The 25,502-nt window shown below is 50.0% G+C and overlaps 1 protein-coding gene across 2 annotated transcripts in view; it reads right to left on the reverse strand.

The window, feature by feature from the left end:
* SMARCC1 (SWI/SNF related BAF chromatin remodeling complex subunit C1) overlaps nt 1-25,502 on the reverse strand; it is a 1,286,593-nt gene that overhangs the window by 47,242 nt on the left and 1,213,849 nt on the right. For both annotated transcript variants that reach the window (XM_069645843.1, XM_069645841.1), the window contains exon 27: nt 17,946-18,122. In XM_069645843.1, coding sequence (XP_069501944.1) covers nt 17,946-18,122 — 177 coding nt within the window. The remainder of the gene's footprint in view (nt 1-17,945; nt 18,123-25,502) is intronic.

Here is a 25,502-nt window from a genome sequence, read left to right on the forward strand (position 1 = left end):
AAAGAGGGAGGATCTCCCCCGGAACTTCCTGATTGAGCTCCCACTCGTGGGAGGCTGAGTTCTGTCTGCTCAATACATCCGCTGTGACGTCCTCTAGTCTGGCCAGATGAGCCGCTGTCGAAGAGATGCTGATCTCCAGAGCCCAGATCCATAATCTCATTGCTTCTCTGCACAGAGAAAATGACCCCACTCCACCTTGTTCGTTGAGGTAGTGCATAGCCACTGTGCTGTCCGTCAGGATCAGCACAGACTTGCATTTTACAGAGGGGAGGAAAGCGACCATGGCCAGCCTGACAGCTTCAGCAAGTTGATGTGCTCCCAAGATTCAGGGGAAGACCACAGTCGGCTCACAGTAAGATCTGACAAGTGAGCACCCCAACTGGTCAAATATGCATCTGTGACCACCGTCACCTGGGGCCAAGGTTGCCGAAACATGCTTTTCAGCAAATTATATCACCCGGCCTACCACGCTAGGTCCTGAGCCACCCGACTCAAGACCTCCAGAAGGTCTTGACATGTGGCCCTGCAACTGCGACCATTGGCAACGAAGAAGCCACTGAAGCAATCTCATGTGCAGCTTTGCCTTCGGCACCACTAGGATGTAGGAGCCCAGGACCTCCAGGTAGGCCAAGGATCAGACTTGTGCCTGTGATCGGAGGACATTGACCACCCACAAAATGTTAGCCACTCGAACCTCAGCAGGAAAGCCCTACCCAGGCGAGTGTCAAAGACTGCTCTGATAAATCAGAGAGAATGGGACGGCAGAACCTGAGACTTTTCGGAGTTCAGTGAAAGCCCAAACTGTGCAAAAATGCAAGATGTTCAGACAATAGCTCTGGTGAGCGAGCTCGGACAAGCCTGTCGTCCGGTTATGAAAAGACATGGATGCCCTCGAGGGCTCAAGTCGAGGGTACACGCGGGTGGACGGAGTCGCCCCACTTTTTTTCAGAGGGCACCTTGATATACTAATTTCTGGTGACACCGCATTCAATTAGTATGTTAATGAGTCCCCCCAGTTTTGTTTTTTTTAAGACTTGACCCCTGATGCCCTCCCTCCTGAGTCGAGCAGCTACCACTGCCAGCAGCTTAGTTGAAACTCAGGGTGCCGACGAAAGACTGAATGGTAGGATCCTGAATTGGTAATGTTGGCCCACCACAAACCTATGGTACTTCCTATGCTTCAGATGAATCGGCACATGAAGTAGGCGTCCTGAAGATCCAGGGAAACCAACCAGTCCTGCAGATCGTGGGCTTGCAGGATCGGGGCTACAGTGACCATCCTTAACTTGTCCTTGCTAAAGAACCAGTTCCGTAGCTGAAGATCCACAATAGGGTGCAAGCATCTGTCCTTTTGCACCAGAAAATAGGCAGAGTACCACCCTCTCCCTCATTCCGAACATCAAAGCATCGGCCATGGTCTCCGACCACACACTGCTGAACAAGGGTAGATCTCCCCCACACACACCAGCGATGGGTGTTGGAGCCTGCCACAGGTTTGGTACCCTGGGGAGCCGAGAGCACAGCGGCGGACACGATGCCAACTCGCTGCAAACCTCTGCCTCTTGGGAAATGGCTGCCTTGGCCCTTTCCCATGGCAGGTTGTCCACCGCCCGTTCGGGGAAACAGAGGAAAGGGGGGGGGGGGGGGACCCTAACCCGTGATGAGGATTGCGTGGTGGGCTACTGGACCACAAGTCCCAAGGACTTGGCAGTCACCTTATACAACAACTTTCTGGAGGAAGTTGTCAGCTTTAGGTCAAAATAAGTTCTGTACGTCAAAAGGCATAGCTAGCAGCATCGACTGGACGTCGGGCACAAACACGGACGTCCTTCGCCATGAATGGCATCAGACCACAGTGCTAGTGGCCATGGAATTGCCCACAAAATCTGCCATGTCTAGGCCATATGGCAGCATCCGTCGCACGGCCTCCTTGCCATCGTGACCAGGGACAGAAACTCATCCATTATCTCGCCCTCTGCAACGTGCTCTGCCGCACCAGCTCCAGCTGACCAGAGACCAAAAGGAGAACTTTGCCATGGCACAAGATGAATTCATGGCTCGCAGCACTACATGCCTGACGCAAACACCTTCTTGCCCCACGTGCCTCGCCTTTTGCTTTCCCTGTCCGGTTGAAGGGATGTAAACGTAGATGCCTTCAAGTTGGCCATTGTGGCCTGCATCACCAGGCTTTCAGGTGATGCGTGGGCGGAGAGGAAAGCTAGGTCCGAAGGTGCAGGACGGTGCTTCCTCAAAGAGATCCCTGTCCACTTGTGCCACAGAGGCAGGTTTCTCCCATACTTCCAACACTGGGGCTTCCACCGCCACGTTGAAAGGCAGCAGCGTCACTGCAGCTTTCGTATTGCACTCTGGATTGCATGGCGCAGAGCGATCCAGGTAATGGCTGCCTTTGCCATCAGGCGCTGAAAAGCAGCTTGAGGTTTACCGGCTGTTGGTGCTGGCAGAATGTCCAACTATGGGGAAGTGTCCAGAAGTGATGACCCATTGCATGTCAGTTGCCAAGTCCAGCATGTTGCCTCTCTCATAGAACTCCTCAGGGAAGTACCTCTCTTCCCGGTTCCAAAGCAAATTGGACTGGGTTGCCGTCCTTGTCGTAAATGCCATACATATGTGACAAAAGCGTCTCTGGGATTTATTTCTGTGGAGTCGCAAAGTCCATGGCACCGATTGGCACCCGCTATATGCAGCTGCCACGTCCAGAGCCTGCCAGCGGTGAGCAGTGTTGCGCTCCTTTTGGACCTGGACCGAGTCCGTAGGCGTGCAGGAACCCTGTCGGTTGAAGAAGATGCAGTGGGACCCATCAACGCTGTGGGCAAAGCCAGCGATGCACCTGCCTGCACCATCTTCAAGCAAAAACTTTCCCCCTTCCATCTGCGTGGAGGCTTGGGCTGTGAAGGGTGTCTGCGCCGGCTTCTTTGGAGAACCCTTAGAGCGGTGGCTATTTCTTTGAGGAAGAAGAGTGGGGATGAGAAGACTCACTCGGACAGCGCAACCTCTTATAGCATTGTTTCTTCTTCTCCATGCAATGGGCCGTTCGATCTTCGGAACGATGATCAGCACTGTGCGACTGACAAAGCGTGGAACCTTTTCCTTGTGGATAAAGTTTAACAGTTTGGCTGTCCGCTCCCATAGGCCTTTGAGTGCATCAACTGCCACGACCCGCAGTCCTGGGTGTCGTGGTCTTCACCCAGACAGTTCAAGCAAACGCTGTGCGGATTGGAGGCAAACATCTGCTTACCGCAGTCCGCGCATAGCTTGAAACCGGAGGCCTTCGGCACAGTCAGCATGGCGGATAACTAAGAAAAGCTTGACAAGCACGTTCCCAATAAGCGAACAGAGTGCAGGGAAAAAAGGAAATGAGGTCATGGGGCATGGCGCCGCTACTTACACAGGCCCTAATGCCATTTCTGGCGCGGGGCGCATAGAGGCGGCGGACGGTCCAAACACAGAGCCGGGAGGTGCCCCCAAGCCGGCGGAAATGTTTATAGAGAACAGCATTGCTGGGATATGGCTATCGTAGTCGAGGAATCTGTAGCAGGAAAGAATACATTCAAAATTAAGCTCACGGGGTGTGGCGCGTGGGGCTGGTACCAGAGAAACTGATTATTCCGGGCAGTCCGTATTGCCTTCGCTTCACTGGACATGGGTTGCAACATTAAAATCCAATGCAGCCGCTAATAAACCACTGGTGGCACATTCAACACCACCTTGCAATGATGAAGCTGCACGCTGAAGAGAATCACGTAGCGTTGGAAACATCCCACCAGAGAACCTGCACATAGTGCCAAAGTGAGCCCAGCATCTTTACCTGCGGTCGAAGTATGTGGACAGCTGTATGAATAGATAAAGGACCACATTCCAGTACTGGAATGCACCTTTGTGCAATTTAATTAAGCATTCAACAAACCTACCAGATCAACTAACAATCAAAATCAACAAAGGGTGCAAATGAAAAGTGGGAAGCACCCCACTTTTTTCCAGACGGAGGGCAGCGGCCTCCATGGTATTTCAGAGGCCTTGTGTATTATAAGACCCTTTTACTGTCTTCTTCCAAATTTAAATGGGACCTGGGGATTCGAAACCGCAGTAGCCAGGTAGGCACTTCACCAATACACCAATTTAACCTGGTGAGGAATAACAAACCGTTAACACTTTAATTCAACCTTTGGTGCAGAGTTCGACAAGACCCGAGAGGGCACCAGCAGACTAACATCCTTTAATAACTGACAGAGGAGGAGTGTGTGATGCTGGACGAGGGACAGAGCCGTCTAGTCCTTATCCTACCACTGTTCTTTGTGTGTTTTCTTTGTTTTCTGCCACTCAGGTCCAGCATGGACCTCTGGCAGTGCAACTATTCAAGTTTTCCTTTTGTTGAACAACACCCATGGGATACCCTTATGGCTAGTCATATTACCTATAAGCCAATGGCATAATAGCGGGGGAAGGTGGACAGGACGTATAGAGGGAAGGGGACTATTGACTATGTGCTACAGTGAGTAACTTTAATTATTCATACGCCCCGTCCCCTTTCCTCCATCCTTGTGGGTGATTTTACCGAATAAGAACATAGGGCAGAGCTGTGATAAGCTGCCTCATATCTAGGATAAAGCGAAAAGGTTCTTCAGAACCGCCAGACCATATTCTGCATCGCGCCTGGAGCTGGCGTCCAGCGAATAGCATTTATGGAAGGCTGACGGAGTGGCCCATGCTTAAGCCTGGCTGCTCGCTCATTCTACCAAATTGAGAGCCTTGACTGGGGTGTGCTGTGCCTTTACCCTGCCATATAGGGGGCAGAAGAACAGATACCCCTCTCCAATGTAAAGACTGGAGGGTGCATCTGTACTTCAGCACTTAATATGGTTGGGGCAGAGGCACAGAGCAACCCAGCAAAAGAATTTGTAAAGTTGGACGAGCAGCCAGGCTTAAGCTCTCAGAAGGGGATGAAGGCTGGTTCTTAAGTACAGCGATTCCCCAAGCCCCCACAAAGAAATGACCAGACACTTATGTGATAAAACAGTTCTTTGCTACCATCAAGTTTTACATGAATAAGGTGCAGTATAATATATACATATAAATAATAACACTTGGTACTCTGGCAGTTCTAGTCAAATAATGACAATATGATATAAACTAAATGGAACCACACTAGGCAAATTCAGTAAAAATCCATCAACTGATTACAGTTTTAAACAGGCATGTGAATTCTGAAGGTGTAATTGCATAGATCAAGGAAGAAAAGCAGGTTAGTATCAGAACATAGGCAGCATACTGTCATAAGATTACAATACTAATAACTGTGTGAGTGTTAGGATTTCTTCAATGTGTAATTTTTCCCTCCTTTTATGGGTGCCCCAAACCTTTTGCTTTTGTATTGCTATCCTATCCTGACTTTTCCAGTGGAGCACAGCCTTCAGCTGCGCTCCTCTGGGCTTTTGCTCACTTGTTATGGGGAAACGGACACGTCCTTCAGACTGTCAGAACTGGGAAACCGATTCCCTTTGTCTTCGACTACGTTGCCATTTCTTGGTAACTAACAGTGCCCAATGTACCTTCCTGTACCGTGCGCTAGGGTCCTTTCTGTTTTATGGCCGTAAACACCCGTGAAGGATTTTTTGGTCAATGTGCAATTGTGCCTGGGACAAACTGGTGGCAGCAGTTACTTTTTTATATAAGTATTTTACTTCTTTTTACAGGATCACATCGAGTTTACCGTGTTTGGATTAGGACTGTGGCCAGGTCCGAAAATGGCCGAGCCTCAAAGTCCTTTGTTCGGTCCCATGGCCATTTTGTCCAGTGCCTTCACCAAGGACGAGTAACCCAGCTTTTCCTTATTTGGTCATGCAGACTCCCGCGAAAATCCATCTCTTTCGCTGGCTTCTGCATGTCACATGTGCGCGCGCATAGGAAGCAGGTTGGGCCGGCCTGGTCCCAATCCACACTACTGGTGCCAGGATGTTTGGAGTGCCTGAATGCCTGTGACCAACGGGATTGGTCCACGACTGGGATGCCTGCATGAGAGCAGATCTTGGCAGTCCTCGATTCTGGCGCAAAGCTAATCTTGGATAAGAGAAGGGGCACTGCATACATTCCAGGTAGATCACCCGAGTTTTCCCCGACCTACAGAAGGAGCCAAGTATTCTGCACGAAGAAACAGACTTGTGAAACAGCGGCAGAAGTGTTTGTAGGTTTTGGCACCCTTCACCATCTGCTGTCCATCCCGTTGAACCCCTGTTTTCTTCATCGATCAATAAGGCCAGCCAAGGAGCTTTGCCCCTTTGGACTAGTGGGAACAACTACTCATGAACCCCCTGCTTATACACCGAACAAACCCCTTCGGAAGTGTTCCTGGCCCATCCAGTGAACTGACCAGCTATCTCAGGGTATCCCGCAGAATCTGTGCCGCCTTGAGTGGAAACCCGAAAACTTGGGACATTGCTTGCTTGTGGTCCTGAGCCGTCTACTGCCAAATCTCAGGCCTAGCCCCTATGGGTCACGGATTAGAAGAGTGTAACGCTGCACGCATCTGAGGTTCCCGCATCACTACCTGTTGGTGACGGTCGCTGTAGGTGCCTTGCTGACCTGCTCTCCTGTGCCCGGATGCCTGCTGCACAGGAATTTTCTTTGCATCTCCCTCATAAGCTGAGAAAAGGCAACTGTCCCGTCACGGACGATCGTTCTATCCAGCAGCCGCTGAGAGCGGGAATGCCACGAAACTAAAGGACTCAAACCTACTAGCGACCTCGACCAAACAGGCAACGGTTGGTCCGAACTGTGCCGTGGGTCAGTGAGTACTTGCATCACTTACCGGTGGCCCCCTGGCACAACCGATCTGTTTTACACACTAATATCCCTAAAAAGGTATTTGCTTTTGTCTGGGTTAGCCTGCGTTCCCAAGTTATTCTCACCTTTAGAACACTGCTCTGCCACCAAGGGCAGACCCTGCTCTAATAGTGGGAACCAATTCTGTATCACCTCAAGCGCCTTCCTGACTTACTACAGCCCTCCCAAGAAGACCCGCTTTTTGTTCTACTTGCGCAATTGTGCGTTTTTACACACAACTGTACTGTTGAGCACAAGGCTCCCCACTTCTTAGGGCTTGACTCGAAAGTTAGGGAACCACTCTGAAGAATTGTCTAATGCTCCTAGCGTGTTAACTCTGCCTTCTCTTTACAGGCTGTGGCTGTGTTTTACTCCTTTGTCGTATTAGGAAACGTATTGTATATATGTTATCTAATATAAGATTTGTGTGGTAACTGTTTTTGCATAACTGAAGTTTACTTGCATCTATTAGTCCAGCCGACAAATGTATAGATATTTGTTTACATACACTTGTAATAGTAATTTCTGGCTCGTTACTGTGTGTCCTCATTGTGGGCTTCCGATCACGCTCACCCCTCCTGAGACTTAGTCTTGACCGCCTGCCAAGCTACCCAGTTCCACTAAACTAGGGCAGCCTCCTAAACTTTGCCCACCAGGTCGGAGTTTAAAAATCCATCTCAACAGTGAGGACCCCCCCCAACCAACCTGGAGAACATATAAAGGAAAAAAGTTAGGGAGTACCATATCTTGTCTTTTACAGCCCAGTCCAAAAATGTTCAATAATGCACTGGTATCTTTTTACAGGTTCTACCACCCCAATGTACCAGAGATACCACAGGAGAAAAGTATCCAAGATGATTCTGGGATCCCTGGATGGATCCTGAGGCTGTAAGGCGCTCGTCCTCGTCACAGTACCTTTGGTACCTTGGCAGGCGAAGTAGCAGAGTCTCTTGGCTTCACTCGATGGGACCCCTCAAGGATGGACACCCCTTTGCAAGAAGGAGTCACTGGGATGCAGATGCCAAGAGAAAAAGAGGAACCAAGTGCTTTTGGAAAGGCAGCAGTTTGTTTTTGCGGTGGTCTCTGTTGGACGGTGTTACCTCAGTCGTGGAAGTCTTACAATAGTGAAACCTGCTGTGGACTCTGAAAAGGCCCGATTGATGAAGGCAAGACTCCTGGGGACCTTTGATGACTTTCGGCAGCGACGGGTGTAGGTGGCTGGTTTCAGGATTTCACGGTTCACCCTCTCTTGGATCGACATTGGTGCAGCTGCGGCATGGACCTCTGGATGGCTTCTGGCGACCTGAACTCTTCCACGGATCCTCACCAAGGCTGTACCCTCTGGTCGTCCTCCGATTATGGTGGCAGGAAACCCACCGGCGGATCTTCCTCTACACACAGCGAGCTGGAATCTTCTTTGGCGGGATAGAGTGGTCAGATGTCATGTCAGGGATGTCCCTTGAAGGATTCATTGATCAGGTGGAACTTTTGCAGCGCAGGGAGTATTAGGCAAGATTAGATGCAGGAACCCTGTGGAAGACTACCCAAGCCTTGCCCTCTTGGTAATAGGTAACCCACCTTTTAGTATAGGACTGTACTACACAAGTTGGTAGAGTCATTGAGCAACCAGATTTACATGTAAGCTGTTGAGATGCAAGACTGAAGATTCATAATTACATGTATCCAAATAACACTTACTCTCAAGGTTTTCTAGTGAAATAACTATTTACCGGTCAGTTTTAAATAAGGCATCTTTAGAAAGGGCAATATGCAACAATAAAAATACGCTTCATAACACTTCCACAGATTTAAGATAAGCAACTAGTTACCCTTTTGGGATGGCTCACACACTTCCTACACTTCGAGGTGACCAATTACTAGGAAAATGTTTGGCATTAATATATCACTTTTTACACTTAATGCAATTCTGAGGTTGTGGAAAAGGAACAGGTTAGGGAAGGAAAAGGTTAACAGGTTCTCAGAGCATGTGAATACTTTTCAATCTCCCAATGAAGTCTAGATTAGATCTTTCCCAACAATTCAAGTTAAACGTATGTACCACCTATGAGGGTAGAACCAAAGGCAATGGGTTAGAAAAGTCTGCAGGGAGCCAGGACAGCCAAAGTCAATTTGAACAATGTCTATGGAGCTGAGGCACTTCTTTAGATAGCAACGTCTTGCTCAAAGTTTAGAGAGTTTGTAGTAAAGAATCACTGTTGGGCCCCAAGCTGCAAGGCTTATGAAGGGCAAAGCTGCAATTAACTACAAAAAAGCGGCTACTGCAAGTCTCCAGTGAGAACAAGCAAGCTACAGACCAAGGAGGTAAGTACCCCTTAGTAAAGACAGTACCTTAGGTTGGAAGAAGAGGATCCAGCTGGCGTCTGTTCTGGTTGCAGTCTTGCAGATCCTGGGTCTCAGTCATGGGGACAAGAGGGATGATGTCTGAAGGACTCCTGCACTGCAGTTTGTAGGTCGGCGTTGGCTACGGGTGCTTTCCAATTCAGCAGCACTTCACAGTTTCAGCTACCGGTCAACTACACCAAAATGGTTCTTGGGCACTTGACGGGCTTCTCTTGCTTCTGGAGTCCAGCACTCTGGTGAGGTGACTCGGGCTTGGGTCGTCCTGCTTCAGGAGGGTCCTCCGGATCTTCCTGGAGCCCTTTTCTGGCTAAAAGATGATGCACTCGATTCTTGTTTTCCTGACCGCTGGCACTCGGTCCCAGCAGCAGCAAAGTAGTACAGCCAGCAGGGAGAGGTTTTCCAGCAAAGTTAGTCTTGGGCTCAGTTGGTGCCACCAACCCAAGGGAAGAAGTTGTCCGTTCCGGGCTTCTCTAGTTGATACGAAATTGGAGCTTCAGCACTGCAGCAGGGCTTCACCAGGCAGTTCAACGGTCCAGGAGGGTGCAGCAAGCTTCTCTTCCAATTTCTTTCGTCAGATGTTTCATCCAGTGGCCGACTCTGCCTTCTGTTCAAGAGACCTCGCCTTTTATGCAGGTTTCTCCCATTCATGCACAGCCCAGCTGCCACTCACAAAGCAGGGTGGCTGTCCTCCAAGGACAGCCAGCCAGCACTAGGTGCATTCAGGTAACTAAGGAGACTAAGGACGGAGTTTCTGGCTCCTCCCTCGCTTCCTGCCCTGCCAGACACTGCAGCCAGAGGCGGGTTTCAGCACTGAAGCCCGCCAACGGCAAAACAAACAAAAGGGTTAAACCGGGTATCCAAGAATGACCTCACAAGCCAGAAATGGCGAAAAAAGACGACTGGGGTCATTTTGACAAAATGGACACCCAAGGGTGCATTCCTGCAGCTGAGGATTCAGCCTGCAGTGAAAGCACACAATGGTAGGAAAATTAAACCACTGCCACCAGCTATTAAATGTGAGCGCAACATAAAAAAATATTACTTGATTAAGTAGGGAAAGGGGCTACTAAGTATCCCCCCAGTACTTCCACATAAGATGGGTGTACTGGACGTACATAGGAAAAACAGGTAAGTAAAGTCAATTTCACTTTACTACTCTTGAGAACTTATGGGAAGTCCAAAGAACTGCTCTGTAACACTGCACTGAAGGTGCAGTGTGTCACAATACAAAAGTAGATGCCTATGGAGTATGTCAGACTCCGAAAACAAAGAAACAGATTCCAAATCATATTTTTAAAAAGTACATGACGGTGAGAAAAAGGTCTCTCACTCCAGGATGAAAATTAAAAGTCCTAAAGTCCAGCCAAAGAGCTGGGGGTCTCTGAGGTTGAAGGGAATTTCCACAGAAGGGAATTTCCACAGAAATGAGAATTCTCCCCAAAAGGGTGTCAAGCAGCACTATACCAGGGTACACACTCTTCAGGGCGGTAGATGGCAATCTGATTTTCAGCAGTCACAAACACTCTTCTGGACCCTTGATGACACAACTGGACTTCTTCGACTGAAGATGTCCCGGCACTCCTCTTCTGGACTCACGAAGACCCTTTCTCCAGACGTCAGAGGCTTCCAGGGTACTTCTGATGAAGAGTAGCAGGGGGATGATAGTCACTCGTAGCTCGGAAAGAGATCTCCCATCAGGTCCTCTCTTGGATCAGTCCTTGGAAGAACACAGCAGCTTTCAGATCTCCTATAGAAAATGCAGCAGACAACTTCTTCCTCCAGCTGGGCTTCCAGGGAACAGCTTCTTCTTGCTTCGACTTCAGCTACTGAACAAAATGGTGAGTGAGCGGCCCATAGTTCTACACACTGGTTACCCATTCACCCAGGCTAAGCCAAGCTCAGACAGCCAATCATTCACAAGTGAATTCATGCAGACAGGTAGCCAATCAAGCTCACAGACATTCAGGCCATTCAATCCACCCAGGCACCCGTAACACAGAATATGTACTGGAGTCAGCACCCAGTCTTTCAGCACACTACACTGCATTCACTCAAGTTTCAGTCAAGGCTGGCCTGGGCATTTATTTATATGCATTTGTAAAGCGCACGAGCAGCCCGCAGGCATCGAGGTGCTGTTTGCGTCACACACACCAAAACCCGACACCCACAACACAGAATTTGAGGCGACTTCAGACTCCATTGATACAGGTCTCACCCAGACGGTGAACCCACAACACATATCCTTCCCAGAGGCTTCAGTCAGTCTGACAGGCGGCAGCCCCAGAGCCATATTTGGTCGTTCCACCCCACAGCCAGTCAGGAAGAAAGGGACAGAGTCAGGGCTTCATGGGACTTTGGAAAACAAGGCGTAAAGGCAATAGAAACCAAGAGGCTACAGAGGCCATCTTGCCTTTCCTCAGGCATTCACCGATTCCTATGGCCAGGCCTGGGTGTCCCAAAAATGGAGGAAACTCAGCCACAGGCAAGTCAGCATGTAGCTGCCAACAGACCATACCCTGCTCTGTGGGCAACAAGGAACAAGTTACTTACCTGTAACTGTTGTTCTCCAGCATGGGTCTGGCATGGATTCACATGCTCATGAATATTCCCCGTCGTCAGGCTGGGAATCCTCGGTAAAGAAAAATCAGTATCAGTTTCGTTTCTGATCTGTCTTTCATAGTAGTAACCAATCACTGATCTCTGCGTCATACTGACCACAGCCAATGACTGCCATCTCCCTAAGCCCCGCCTCTGGCAGCCATCTTCAGATTTGGTAGCACGTGAAGTGGCAGTATGACCAAGTGAAGAGCCGCAGAGGGGTAGGCGGGAGGGTTCGCATGTGAATCCATGCCAGACCCAGGCTGGAGAACAACCGTTACAGGTAAGTAACTTGTTCCTTCTCCAGCATGGGGTCGGGCATGGATTCACATGCTCATGAATAAAAGAATACATAGCAGTACCCACATGCACAACCACGGGAGGTGGCAAAGGCTCAACATTAAGCAGTACATCCAAAACTCAACATTAAGCAATTCTTACCTCCTCACCAGGCTCACCTTCAAGCAAACAGGTTGCGCAGCACTGCTTGGCCGACTCTGGACTCCTCCGTGAAAACCCACTCAACGCAGTAGAATTTCGTGAATGTGTGCGTCGACCTACAGGCAGCAGCCCTGCAGATGTCCAGCAGGGGCACACCAGACAGGAACACCGTAGTTGCAGCGATCGCTCTGGTGGAGTGGGCCTCGGACGGCCAGGCAATGGTCGATTTGCCAACCGGTGACAATGGGTGATGCAGCTGGAGAGCCACCTGGAAATGGAAGCCTTGGAGAGGGCCATCCCTTGGTTCACAGGCCAAAGTTCGCAAGCAGCTGTGAAGACTTCCGAAAACACTATGTCCACATAGAACTTCAGCGCTCTAGCCACATCCAGCAAGTGCAAAGTCCTCTCAGCCGGCGACGGGAAGAAAACAGGTAGCACCAAGGGCTCATTGAGATGGAAGTCCGACGGCACCTTGGGCATGAAGGAGGGGTGCGACCGCAGCACTACCCTCGTCTCGTGGAATGTCAAGTACAGTGGTTTACAAGAGAGGGCCTGAATCTCTCCCACTCGTCATGCGGAGGTGATGGCCACAAAAAACACTGTTTTCCACGATAAAAACTTCAGCAGCGCCGAATGCAGAGGCTCGAACGGGGGACCCATGAGACTAGTCAGCACCACATTGAGCTCCCACGCCAGGACCGGAGCCTTCACCGGCTGGAAGGAACGGAAAATTCCTTTTATGAATTCCTTGACCAGGCGGGGTGATCATGACGACGACCGCCCCGGACTTCTGGTGTAGCGGGAGATAGCCGCCAGATGAATCTTGATAGAAGCATGGGCCAAACTGCCTTGGCCAGTGACAGTAAATAGGGCAGCACCTGCGGGGCCCTAATCCGTAGAGGGTCGCATTTCTGTGCACAGCACCAGACGGCGAACATCTTCCACTTATATCCGTAGCATTTCAGTGTAGACAAAGCCCTGGCCTTGGCAAGCACTTCCTTGCAGTCGGCCAGGAGATCGTATCCACCAAACTCTAGCGCTGCAGGATTCAGCGACCCTGGGTCGTGGTGCAGAATCGCACCTCCTTCCCTGGCTAGAAGATCTGCGTCTGCCGAAAGCTTGACTGGAGGGGACGCTGACATGTCCAGAAGCTCTGTGACCATATCTGCCTTGGCCACGCCGGTGCGATGAGGATCATCCTGCACCGGGACCATCTGAGTTGATTGGAGTCGCAGAAGCAACGGCAACGGGGGAAACTCAGAGGAACAGGCCGTCCCAGGGGAAGGAGAATGCATACCCCATGCTCCCCGGCTGGGGAAACATGCTGGTGAACCTCCGGCACTTGGTGTTTGTCGCTGTCACAAACAGATTGATCTGTGGATTGCCCCATCGTCGGAATAGAAGATCCACTTGGTCCCGCCCAAGCTCCCACTCGTGGCACGAGCGCAGCTCCCTGCTGAGATTCGGCCACGGTGTTCTTCACTCCTGCCAGATGAAATGGGGCGAGGAACATCTCCTGTGCAACGGCCCATCGCCATAGGTCCTGCGCCTCTTTGGAGAGCGCCAGGGATCTGGTGCCCTCCTGCTTCCGGATGTAAAACATCCTGGTGGTGTTGTCTGTGAAAATCCACACCGCTTTGCCCTTGAGGGACGGAAGCAAAGACTTGAGGGCCCAAAACATGGCCCGTAGCTCCAGAACGTGGATGTGCAAAGCTTCTCCTCCGGTAGCCACAGGTCTCTTGCGTGGAGACGACCGGTGTGTGCACCCCATCCCTCCAGGGATGAGTCCGTTGCAACCATCTCCTGGTGAAGGGGCGCCTGGAAATCCACACCCGCCGACAGATGCGGGCAGACACCACACCACTGAATCACTCGACCGAAACCCTTGTCCAGGGTGATCTTGTCCTCAAAGCTTCCTGATACCTGGATACAATGGGCATCGAGGAACTCCTGCAGCGGTCGCATCCGCAGCCTGCACAGGCGCACGAGGTAAATGCACGACAAAATCATGCCAAGGAGAGACTTGATGGACCTCACCCTTGCAATCTTCAGGGTCAAAAGCCGTTGTACCTTGCCCAGGATGGCCGCTATCCTCTCCTCTGACGGGGACGCAAGACAAGACACTGTTGAGCCAGGACCCGAGAAACAGCGTGTCCTGCGATGGCACCAAGCAGGACTTGGCAAAGTTTATCGAGAACCCCAGTTCCTCGAGCAGCCGGACGGTCACCGCCGTGTGCTCGACGGCGGTCTCCCTTGACTTCGCTCAGATGAGCCAATCGTCAAGATAGGGGGTAGACGTAAATCCCATACAGGCGCAACTGCGCCGCCACTGGCGCCAGAAACTTGGTGAAAACCCTTGGTGCCAAATTCAATCCGAAGGGCAGGGCCTTGAATTGGTAATGCTGCCCTTGGACCACGAAGCGCAGAAACCTGCGGTGTCCCTTGTGAGTGGGGATGTGGAGATAGGCATCCTCCAGGTCCAGCGACGAAAGGAAATCCCCTACTTCCAGTTGTCGAACGTCCACGTGTTGAAGGGTGACCATCTGAAATTCTGGGACCTGATATACATGTTGAGGCGGCAGCGGTCTAGTATGGGCCTCCAACTGCCAGTCTTATTTCCGACGAGGAAGTACCTGGAGTACACTCCGGAGCCCCGCAGCCTTTTTGATACGAGTACTATCACACCCTTTTTCAGCATGGCCCATACCTCCAGCAGAAGTTGAGGGACGTGGTTTTCCTTCCTGGCCACCGGTGGAATGCGCAGGCACTTCCGTTGAAATTCCAGAGTGTGCCTGTGGGCCAGGGCGTCCAGCAACCAATGGTTGGTGGAGAGGGACTTCCACACTCTGACGAAGTTCACCAGCTGGCCTCCCACTGGGGTGCGAGGGTGGGGGCCCGACGTCACAGCCGGTTCAATCCTGCTTCGCAGTGGGAGCGCCACCCTGGGGACTTTGGCAACGACTGCGACCTACTCTGGACTTGCTGCAGCCCCTGTAGGCTTCCTGAGCCGAAGAGAGGGACGGTTGACGGTAGGATGACGAGCCACTACCGAAACCTTTGAAGTATCACTGGGACTTTCCTCCGGAGGCCCGAAGGACAGCCGGCGCTGCTGGAGCGTGCCCAACGCCCGGGCCGTCTCAGTATCCGCCTTGATGGCCTGAAGCGACTCGTCCACAGTCTTGCTGAATAAGTTGTCCCCGTCAAAGGGCATGTCCAACACCCTCGACTGTACATCCTGGCGGAAGCTAGTGGCCTACAACCAACCCCACCGAAGGCAAACGCTGTTGCCCATCTCACGGAAGCCTGTGTCAGCGATGTCCGTGGACACCTTGATGGCGTGGTCCGATGCCACCTCGCCTTCTTGCAGGATCTCCAGCGCTTCTGCTCTCTTGTCATCGGGAAGGAAGTCCAGGAGAGGAGCGACCTTGAACCACAGCTCCCTGTCATAACGGCATCCAGCTACTTTCCCTCGCCGTCCGGGGCGGGATGAGGACATCAATGTTTAAGATCCGGAGGACGACTTCTTCGCTGCCGAGACACTTTGGTGCAGAGTCCGGCACCCTGTATTTCTTCTCCTATCGGTCCCTCTTCGCCGTGGCTGTGAACGGGTTCTTCATGAGGGACAGCCCCTCGTCCCAAGTGTCGTCCAATAGAGAGATAGAAAGTACGGTCTTCCTCTTGTCCTCCCGGCACTGGTACAGGAGGCCTTCCTTCTACTCGGGGGCTAGTTGAAACATCTCCGAGGCCCTAGTGATCATGGCGTGGAAAGAGCCAATCTCGTCGGGTGGCGAGGCCCTGGGCACTGGTGACGGGAGGTCCCCCTCCGTCGTCGTCCGTACCCGTCGCGGTATCCGGTTCCGTATCGTCCCTCGGAGGAGGGGATGGTAGCAAAGGATGGCAAGGTGGTGGAGGATGGACTTTCCTTCTCTTGAAGGCGACAGGGGCATCCTTGTCTGGATCTCTGAACACAAGGTGTGCAGTGCCTGTAGGATGTCCGCCAACACGTCCGCTGGTGGAAGTTGCTGTGGTGGCTGCAACGGGAGCAATGGCAGCGGCATGATGTCCTCTGGTTCCTCATCGCCCTGCTGCTCCTCGTCAGTATCCTCGCCGCTCTCCACATCCGCTTCGCCGGGGTCCTTCCCATAGGACCTAGCCTCGACAAACTTTTTGTCCAGTACGGCCTTCAGACCAGAAAGTTCCTCCTCAGAAATGTCCGTACCCTGCAGGATTACCGCCCCCACCTTCTGCTGGACCAGCAGGGACGCTCTAGGGGAGCGTATCGGCATGGTCTTCGCCGGTGTTCTCTCAATGGGTAGAAACGATGATTCCCTCAGAGCAGGCAGGAAAATGCTCGTCTTAGGGCACGCCTCCCGAGTCCGCATCCGCGGCCTTTGCTAGGGACGCCACCACTCCTTCCACAGAGGACTTTGCCTGGTAAACCTGGGCCTTCACGACCTTGGGCGCGCTGGAGGCCTTCCCCATAGGGGGAGAGTCCATAGTAAAGGCACAGGGAGTGGCCATCGTCCAGGAAAATATTCCGTAGCCCACATCCAGGGCAGATCCTGAACAGAGGTGTTGAGTCTCCTCTATCTTCAGCTATGTCCACGCGGATTAGGCCTCAAAGAATCTTCCGGAATCCTTCAAGAAGGGAACCCTACGATAAATCACCCTTGAGGGGCGTAGAAAGTTCTGAAAAACAGTTCCCCGTTAGTCGGGTGATGGATCGATGGAGCTAAGGCTCAATTGACCGAAAAAAAGAGAGAAAACTAAAAGTGCAAAACGCAGTAAAAAGCCCAAGAGCTAATCACAAGGACTCCCACCACTCTAATGTGTGGTAAAAATATGAAGTTGACTGCCAGAGGAAGGACTGAGGTAGAGGGCAGTCATTGGCTGGGGCAGAATGACCCAGAGACCAGTGATTGGTTGTTAGGAGAAAGACAGTTCAGAAGTGAAACTGATTTATTCTTTACCAAGGATTCCCAGCCTGACAACGGGGGAATATTCATGAGCATGTGAATCCATGCCAGACCCCCATGCTGGAGAAGCTAAATACGTCACTTCCGGCACCTACACTTAATAAGTGCAGAGCTCTGCAAAGCCATCTTTTGGTAGCAAAAAGGTTTCATGGACAGTGTGTGCCTGGAGATTATTTCAAAGAGGAGGAGCCAATGGAAGTAAAGTATGCATGAAAATAAATAATTTTCCGTCGTCTACCATCCATTACTGTGCCAAATGCGGTGATGTGCAGGATACAGAGATAATAGAAGTTATCATGTGGTTACATTCACTGCAACTGAACGGATGGTGGAAAAAATGTAACTGAACATTGCTTCTAAGCAGAGGAGCATTTTGGAAGGCCCATGAAGTGAAGTGCGATCTAGTCATAATACACTCATGTCAACATCTATTTTAAAGTTCAGATAAACAGAAATATTGCAGATAAGCCACTTCATATACACATGTACAGCATGTCGATCTAAAAAAAAAAAACACAAACTCCTTTCTGGAGGTACTGCCATGACCTGTGGCAGTTGTTTTGGAACAGAGTCTAGTCAGTAGCTGAAGGCATTTAATAATACAATCATTTAATAATATGGTTAATCTGTGGGAGGAAGATTTTAGTGATGAAAGAGGATATTACGGAGGCAAGTCATTTTCAATAATCCTGGAAAGACACAGGCAGTCACAATTACAACTCAGACACTTACACATGCCATTAGAAGCCAATGGTGCACGTGGTCCAAGTACATTCCCAGGAGTTGGTGGGAGACTTGAAGTTTGAGGTGGCGGACCACCAGCTGGTTGCATATTTGGAGAGACGCTTTGCATTAATCGTGTAGGGCCCGGTGATGCAGTAATCACCGACGCAGGACCTGCAGCTGAACCTGCCGGCATAATTACAGTAATTCAGTGATTAACATTTAACACAGGCAGTTTTATTTTCAAAGCAGGAAACGGAAAAAATATGTACATATATGTACTTGGAGTTCTCCACATGGTAGTCTTACGTTTATCCCACAGTCATGAAACAAAGGTCTTCCCTCACTATTGGGTGCTGTGCAGTCTCATTTTAGAGCCTCTATGATTTTTTTGTTCACCTTCATTATTTGGGGTTTCCAACTTATTTTGGTGGTCAGGTGGATTTCCCCCTTCACAACATCCCCTTTTCAATACATAAGATATGATCCTGGGTTGCCCATATTGCTCCCTAAGCCCAGTACGATTAAGCACCCCCTTTTTGCCTACGATGATTTTATCACCCTACTTTGGGTTTAAAGGGTAAGATTTACCACATTAGTAGCTCAAAGTGGTACGCATTGGGGTACTGTTTTGTAAATCCTACTCTCCACCATTTTGTTTCATCTTCTGTACAGGGAAAGCAAGTGGCAGCTCCAAAATGGCTGTTAGGACGACGTGGGTCTTTGTGACAGCTCCAAAATGGCTGTTAGGCCGACGTGGGTCTTTGTGAGCTCAAGATGGAGCTCTGTACTGGCTTGATCAGGGTTAGACCAGTTCCTGGCTCTGGGCAGACCATTACACTTACTTTTTGGGCAGACTTGGCGCTAACCTGGCTGGCTGACAAAACCTTTGCTTTTAATTCCCTAATGGGATTGGTGGCCTGGCCTAAGCAAGCATCTGTAAGTGAAGGGACATATTGGGGAAACCCTGTTCCTGTACTCAATTCTGGCAGATTTCTTTGGGAAGGTAAGCATTTTGGCTTATCTGGTGGACGATTCTGTAGCCAAAACCCACTGCAGCCGTTTTTGAGACTGGCAATATGGATGAGGCTGGTGTTTGCCTATGCTCCAGTTTGCATTTTCAAGTGCAGGGTGTCCTACCCGGTAATAAGGAATACGGTACTTCCCTGTAACTCCTGTTCTCCAGCATTGGTATCTTTCATAGAGTCACATGCTGTATGAATATTCCAGCCATCAGGTTGGTAATTCTTGGTAACAGAGCGGTTTATATTTATAAAATTAAAACTGCAGTCACTTTTAGTTCTCTAGTAGTCATTTTGGGTCATATTGCCCACAGCCAATCGATAGGGCTCCTTTAGCTCCACCACTGGAGGCCATCTTCAGATTTGGAACAGTGCACATCAAGTAGCAATATGATGTAAGAAGAGCCATAAGGGCAAGGGTTGCATGTGAATCTATTAACGATACAAATGCTGGAGAACAGGAGTTACAGGTAAGTAACTTATTCCTCCCCAGCATTGGTTATAGATTCACATGCTGTATGAATACATTATAAAGCAGTTCCATATAATCTTAACGGGCGGAGGCAAGCTCCTTGAAAAAAACACTTAAGCCAGAACACACTCATCTTGCGCAAACAAATGGTTCTGCGTAACCTGGCCAAACATGGACTTCTCCCTGGACTCCCTGTCAACAAAATAATACCTTGTAAAGGTGTGCACAATTTCCAGGTCGCAGCCCTGCAGATATCCAGTAAGGGGACTCGAGAGGAAAACCGTTTTGGTAGTAACACCTTGTTGTGTCTTGTCTTTCCCTTCATGCTTCACTCTTTGCATGGAATGCTAGGAGTGACTGACATAGAATGCTGTCAGTGAGTATGTTATGTTCTGAATGGTTCTGTGAATGTGCAGTTGAGAAGATGGGTTGACACAGTGGATGCCGGTGGAGGTTCTGTCCTAGTAATTTACCTGATGTGGCCGAAATGTATTCCTGTACCTGGAGCAGGAACTTAGTAAAGATGTTTCCCGTTCCTACCCTGGTGTCAGTGTCATGCTTGGCCAGGATGTGAGGATGACATTCAACTCCCAGGCTAGGGCTGGCCGTCTGACTAGATGGAAGGTACGGAACCAAACCTTGAACAGTTGATCAAAGAATGGGACCATAAAGAAGGCCCAGAAGAGGAAAGTGTATAGTGTGAAATAGCTTCAGGTGCACTTTGATGGATGAATGTGTCAGGCACGATTTAGCGAAGGAGAGCAAATGTGGCAGAACATCTTTAGGTAGTATGTTGAAAGAATCAATGCCCTGTGTCTTGGCCCAGCAGGAAAACTACTTCCATTCACTTTAACAGATTAAGCGTGGAAGACTCACAGGTTCTAGCTAGGGTGTCCTTGCAGTCTTGCAGCAGTATATCGCCAAACTCTAGGAATGTAGGAGCCAGGCCATCTGGTTCAGAGAGGACAGGTCGGGATGTAACACTGCAATGTTGCTCTTGGAGAGAACATTGCACAGAGGCAGCAGCTTCATTGGCGGGGTAAATGACATGGTGAGGTCACAGTGCCAGAACTGTCTTGGCCAGGCAGAGGCCACTAAGATCAGTTTGTACTGATATTGTCTAAAGACATTTAACACCCGACCCACCAAGTGACTAGGGAGGAAAAGCGCACAGGAACATCCCCTCCCAGGAGAATGTGAAGGCATCTCTCCTCTCCAAATGAGGGAAACTGCTGGCAAAAGCCACACACCACTTGTTGGCATGGGTCGAAAAGAGGTCTACCTCTTGGCTGCCCCATCGACTGAAGATTCAGCAGAGTTGAGATTCCTGGAGCTCCCAATTGTGATAGGAACTGAGCTCCCTGGTGAGGGAATCCACCATTATGTTCTGAACCCATGGTAGGTGGTAAGCAGTGGTCGAAGTGAGCGGGAGCGGTGCTCCTATACTTTTTAAAATTACCTTGTACAGCTCCTATACTTTTATTTTAAAAAGAAACAGTTTGTTTTAAAATATAAGTTTAGGAAGAAGTTGAAACTTTCAGTGCACTGCACTGAACGTTCCCTTAAACAGCAGGTGCAAGTGTTTGGGGTGGTGTATTGTGTGTGGGAGGGGTTGTAGCAATGGGGTTTGTGGGGAGCAAGGGCAGGCCAGCAGGGAACATAGTTCCACTACTTCTTTTCGTACACTTCGACCACTGGTGGTAAGAAATAAAAATGTGATCCAGTGCTCAGGCTTCATGTGATGAATCCTGCAGAGTCCTCACAAAAACCCTACCTTAAGTCGTCTCAGGTGGCCAGGAAAGACGGAAGCTTCCGGATCCTGACCGGGAGGGCGTATTAGCCAAGAAAATCACCTTGGAGGAAAAGGGCCCCACGGGCGCAGGAGGACTTCGTGGGATTAGACGCAGTATTTGTCTTCCTCAAGGAAGGGAATATCATTGATACCGGAATATGTAATGATGTATGGTCAAGGAGAGCTTTTATTCTCTCAAATAGTCAGAATGGGGGTGAAGACAATCATGAGCAGTCATTTACTAGGAGTAAGAAAAACCCTTTTAAATTAACTGCCTCATGCAAAAACAAAGCTCCTACGAGTCCCAGGGAAATAAGGAAGTGAAGTCTTTAAATGTTATCCATTTAAAACCTGAAAACACCATTCTTCTAAAGCCAAATAATTAATGAAATCCCTATGGTAGTCCTTTGAGGAATATGTATAAGGAGAGCAGTGAACTTGGTGATGATTTTATTGAGGAAGCTCAATTTTATGTTGTGGACTGCAATTCCCAAAGTACTGGGACGAAGAAGAGGACTGCAGAGGCACACGACTGCAAGTTACAGCCTGTTAGGAATAATGACCTACACCTGAGGGAGACAGAGAGGCATTAACGGTCCCCTCAGGCACAGGCCAAAAAGAAGCAAAGCAGTAGCAAAAAGTGTAGTCGTTTTGATACCTCCACATGGCCGTAGAAGCAGAAGTTGAAGAGCTGAGACGACATGACTACTGTGCTGGGTCAAACTAATGCCGGTCCTGAGAGGATTTCTTATGCTCAAGATTGCAGCTGCAGTGGTCGCGCAGTGGAAATCGCACTATTTAACATTTTTCCCCACTGTCCAGCTAGCACAGGATAGGTGTGGGAACCAGGAGAGTTCTGATCTTGACAGTCGCGGGCTGCGGGAAGCCACACAAGAGATTGCCGGGCCGCACAGGGAAAACAAAGTAGACAACTTGGAGGAAGTGAGCCGAACAGATGCGCATGCCAGACCCGGTGAATTCTCGATTATATTGTGGCCCCAGTGCGCTCCGCAACCAGCCGCTGGCCAAGTCCAGGGATCTGAACCTCAAAAATGTGACAGAGTAATGTTAAAGAAGAGCACACGTTTTGAATATCGAACCACTGTAAAGCAGGCTAATTATTCTGGTGAAGACCAAGCTAAAAGGGATCAGACGGCAGAACAAGACCTTCATAATCAAACACGAATGGTGCGATTATAAGGAGCAAGTTACTTACATGTAACTATTGTTCTCCAGCATGGGTCTGGCAGGGATTCTCATCAATATTCCCCATCATCAGGCCAGGAATCCTCAGCAAAAAACAAACAAAACAAAAAAAACAGTTTCACTTTCACTTACAAACTATTTCTCCTCTAAACCAATCGCTGTGTGAAAAGCAGTAGGAAGGACGGTTTGCATGTGAATCCATGCCCGACCCATGCTGGAGAACAATAGTTACAGGTGAGTAACTTGTTCCTTCTCCAGCATGGGGTCTGGCATGGATTCACATGCTCATGAATAAAGAATACATAGCAGTACATTACACAACCACAGGAGGTGGCAAGGTGTTAGGCAAGATTGTACGCAGTACCCTTTGGGTGCACTACAACAACCCTGACCTCCGGGCAATAGGAACCCAAACTTTGGTATAAGTCTGCACTACACTGGTTGGTACCGTGTTGAGCAGCCAGGCTTATCTAAAGAGGGGTCAATGTGAGCTGTATGGGAGTTGCACAGAGATTCACAGTGACTAGTAAAATCAATAACGTAGATCCCTCCCTCGACGCAGAGCTGTTTCTCCGCCGAGCAAGATCTTCGACGGAAGGACGAGCGGAGGGGATCCTTCGACGCTGCCGAACACGTGGCCTGGCCTCGCCGGCCATACACAGTAGGGAGAGTGGGGTTGTGTGGTCTTTCCTTATCTTTAAGAATGCCTTTCTCTTTCCCCTCCCTCTCTTTCGAGGTCGTAGTCACACTTCTTGCCCTCAGCTATGGAGAGGACGCCATTTAGGTTTTGCCCACTTTGCAAGGGTAAATATACCTGGAAGGAGAAGTACAAACGGTGCAACCGTTGCTTACCCCTCGATCACCAGGAGGACGGCTGTGCGGCCTGTAAATTACTAAAGCCCAAAACTCTAAAAGACTGCAGGGTTAAAAGGTGGGCGGCCTACGCCATGTCTACGCCCGACTCCTCGCCCGCTGCCGCCGAATGTGACGAGGACAGTGACTACATGGCCCCCGTAACGGAGGTTGTAGACCTCTCAAAGGAGCTTTCACGCTCCTCGTCGTCCGTCCCCGGCAAGCCCGGCTCACGCCCAGCTTAAGGGGATGAACACCCCGGCGACAAGGACGCACACGGAAAAATACCAAAGCACATACCCCCCGACACGCATTCGTCGAAGACGAAGGCAGCCATAGCGCCAACGGGGGCGTCAGACACACCGGCGTCTTCCGCCGACCGTAAGGGTCGTCAGCCCTCCCGCCACCGCCTCCGCGACAGGCGACTGGGTATTCTAAAGATAAGGGTGCTAACACCAAAACCTCCAGGGACGCGCATCGTAAGAGCACTTACGTTGCCAGCAAGGACTCGACGAGCAAGGACTCGACGTTACATAGCGCGACGGCGACCGATCCCTCGGAAGAGAGAATGATCGCCGAAAGCCTCGCGCGCATATCATCCAAGGACGGCCAGAGACGTACGGCGAGTGAGACGCCGAAAACCGCGCACAAGGCCAAAGATACACCAAAAGTGCCGGAAAACAGATCAGACCAGTTCCCGCTGCCGATGGAAGGACCTAGCGAGCGAGAAGGCTTCTCAGAAGACGAAGGCTCACTTTCTTCGACGTTATGGGACAGAACCAGACAACTACAGGAGGAAGAAACTCCTTTTTCATTCCCAGACCGTCCTGGCCGACCTCAGTGGACCATTGAAAAGTTCCAGACCTGTATGGATAAACTAGACAGGTTCATGTCCATCCCAGAAGACCGGGCACCCAAGGGAGGCACCCCTGGAGAGTTCAAGGGCTAAATACCAGAAGTTTTATAACCCCATACAGGAGGACATGACAATGCATTACTTACCGTAAAAGCATTTCTGATGGTTGTATCTGCTTAGATTCACATGCTGTGCATAGGTCCGACATCCAGTGGTCACTGCGGAGTATTGCATTTTGTTTTTCGTAGTCGAAAAGGGGACGTCGACAAGGCGTGTCTGTAACACTATCCCTATAGTGACGTGCGTTGTACCCACAATCCCTCATGCGTCGAGGTCCCTCTGTTTGTATTTTTCTGCCCTGAGGGAGCCTTCTAGACGTGAGTGAGTACAGAAAAGAGAGAAATATAGTAGAGGATGTCTATGTTCCTTCCATCCGAGTGGGGAGGAAGGGCGGGCGCATGTGAATCTAAGCAGATAGAACCATCAGAAATGCTTTTACGGTAAGTAATGCATTGTCTTCTGATGTTTGTTAATCTGCTTAGAATCACATGCTGTGCATAGACTAGCGAGCAGTACCCGGAGTTGGCGGTGGGTTATGAGAAGGAACAGTAGAGAAAAATGTCTTAATACTGCCTGACCCACCTGGGAGTCAGATCTCGAGTGTGCATCTAGACAGTAGTGTTTTGTAAAGGTGTGCACAGAACTCCAGGTAGCCGCTTTGCAGATAGACTCAAGGGGAACATTTGCAATGAATGCTATGGACGCCCCCGTGCCTCGAGTAGAGTGTGCTCTAGGCTTAAAGGGCAGTTCTCTCTTAGCAAGAGTATAGCAGAGAGTGATGCATTGAACAATCCATCTAGAAATAGTGGACTTTGAAACTGCATCCCCTTCTCTTCCTGCTGCCACCGAGACGAAGAACTGATTAGTCTTCCTCAGTGGTCTGGTTCTTTCCATGTAGAACATGACCGCTCTGCGCACATCCAGTGTGTGTAGAGTTTTTTCTCCTAAGTTGGAAGGATTTTGAAAGAACGTTGGCAGTTCTATAGACTGGTTTACGTGGAATTATGATATGAACTTCGGAGCAAACCTTGGGTGCGTGCGTAGAACCACCTTATCTCTGTGAACTGAAATGAAGGGGTCTAGCACAGAAAGAGCCTGTAGTTCACTTACCCTCCTGATGGAGGTGATAGCTATTAAAAAAGCAGTCTTAAGCGTGAGGTCTTTAAGAGATGCTTTGTGCATGGGTTCGAAAGGCGAGCCCATGAGTCTGGTAAGTACCACGTTAAGGTCCCATCCGGGAGCTGGGTTAGCTATCGGGGGGTGTATTCTCTTTATTCCCTCCATGAAGGCCTTTATAACAGGGATC

This window comes from Ambystoma mexicanum, chromosome 2p, assembly GCF_040938575.1.
Source record: "Ambystoma mexicanum isolate Mex_15411 chromosome 2p, UKY_AmexF1_1, whole genome shotgun sequence".
In the NCBI taxonomy this organism is placed as follows: Eukaryota; Metazoa; Chordata; class Amphibia; order Caudata; family Ambystomatidae; genus Ambystoma; species Ambystoma mexicanum.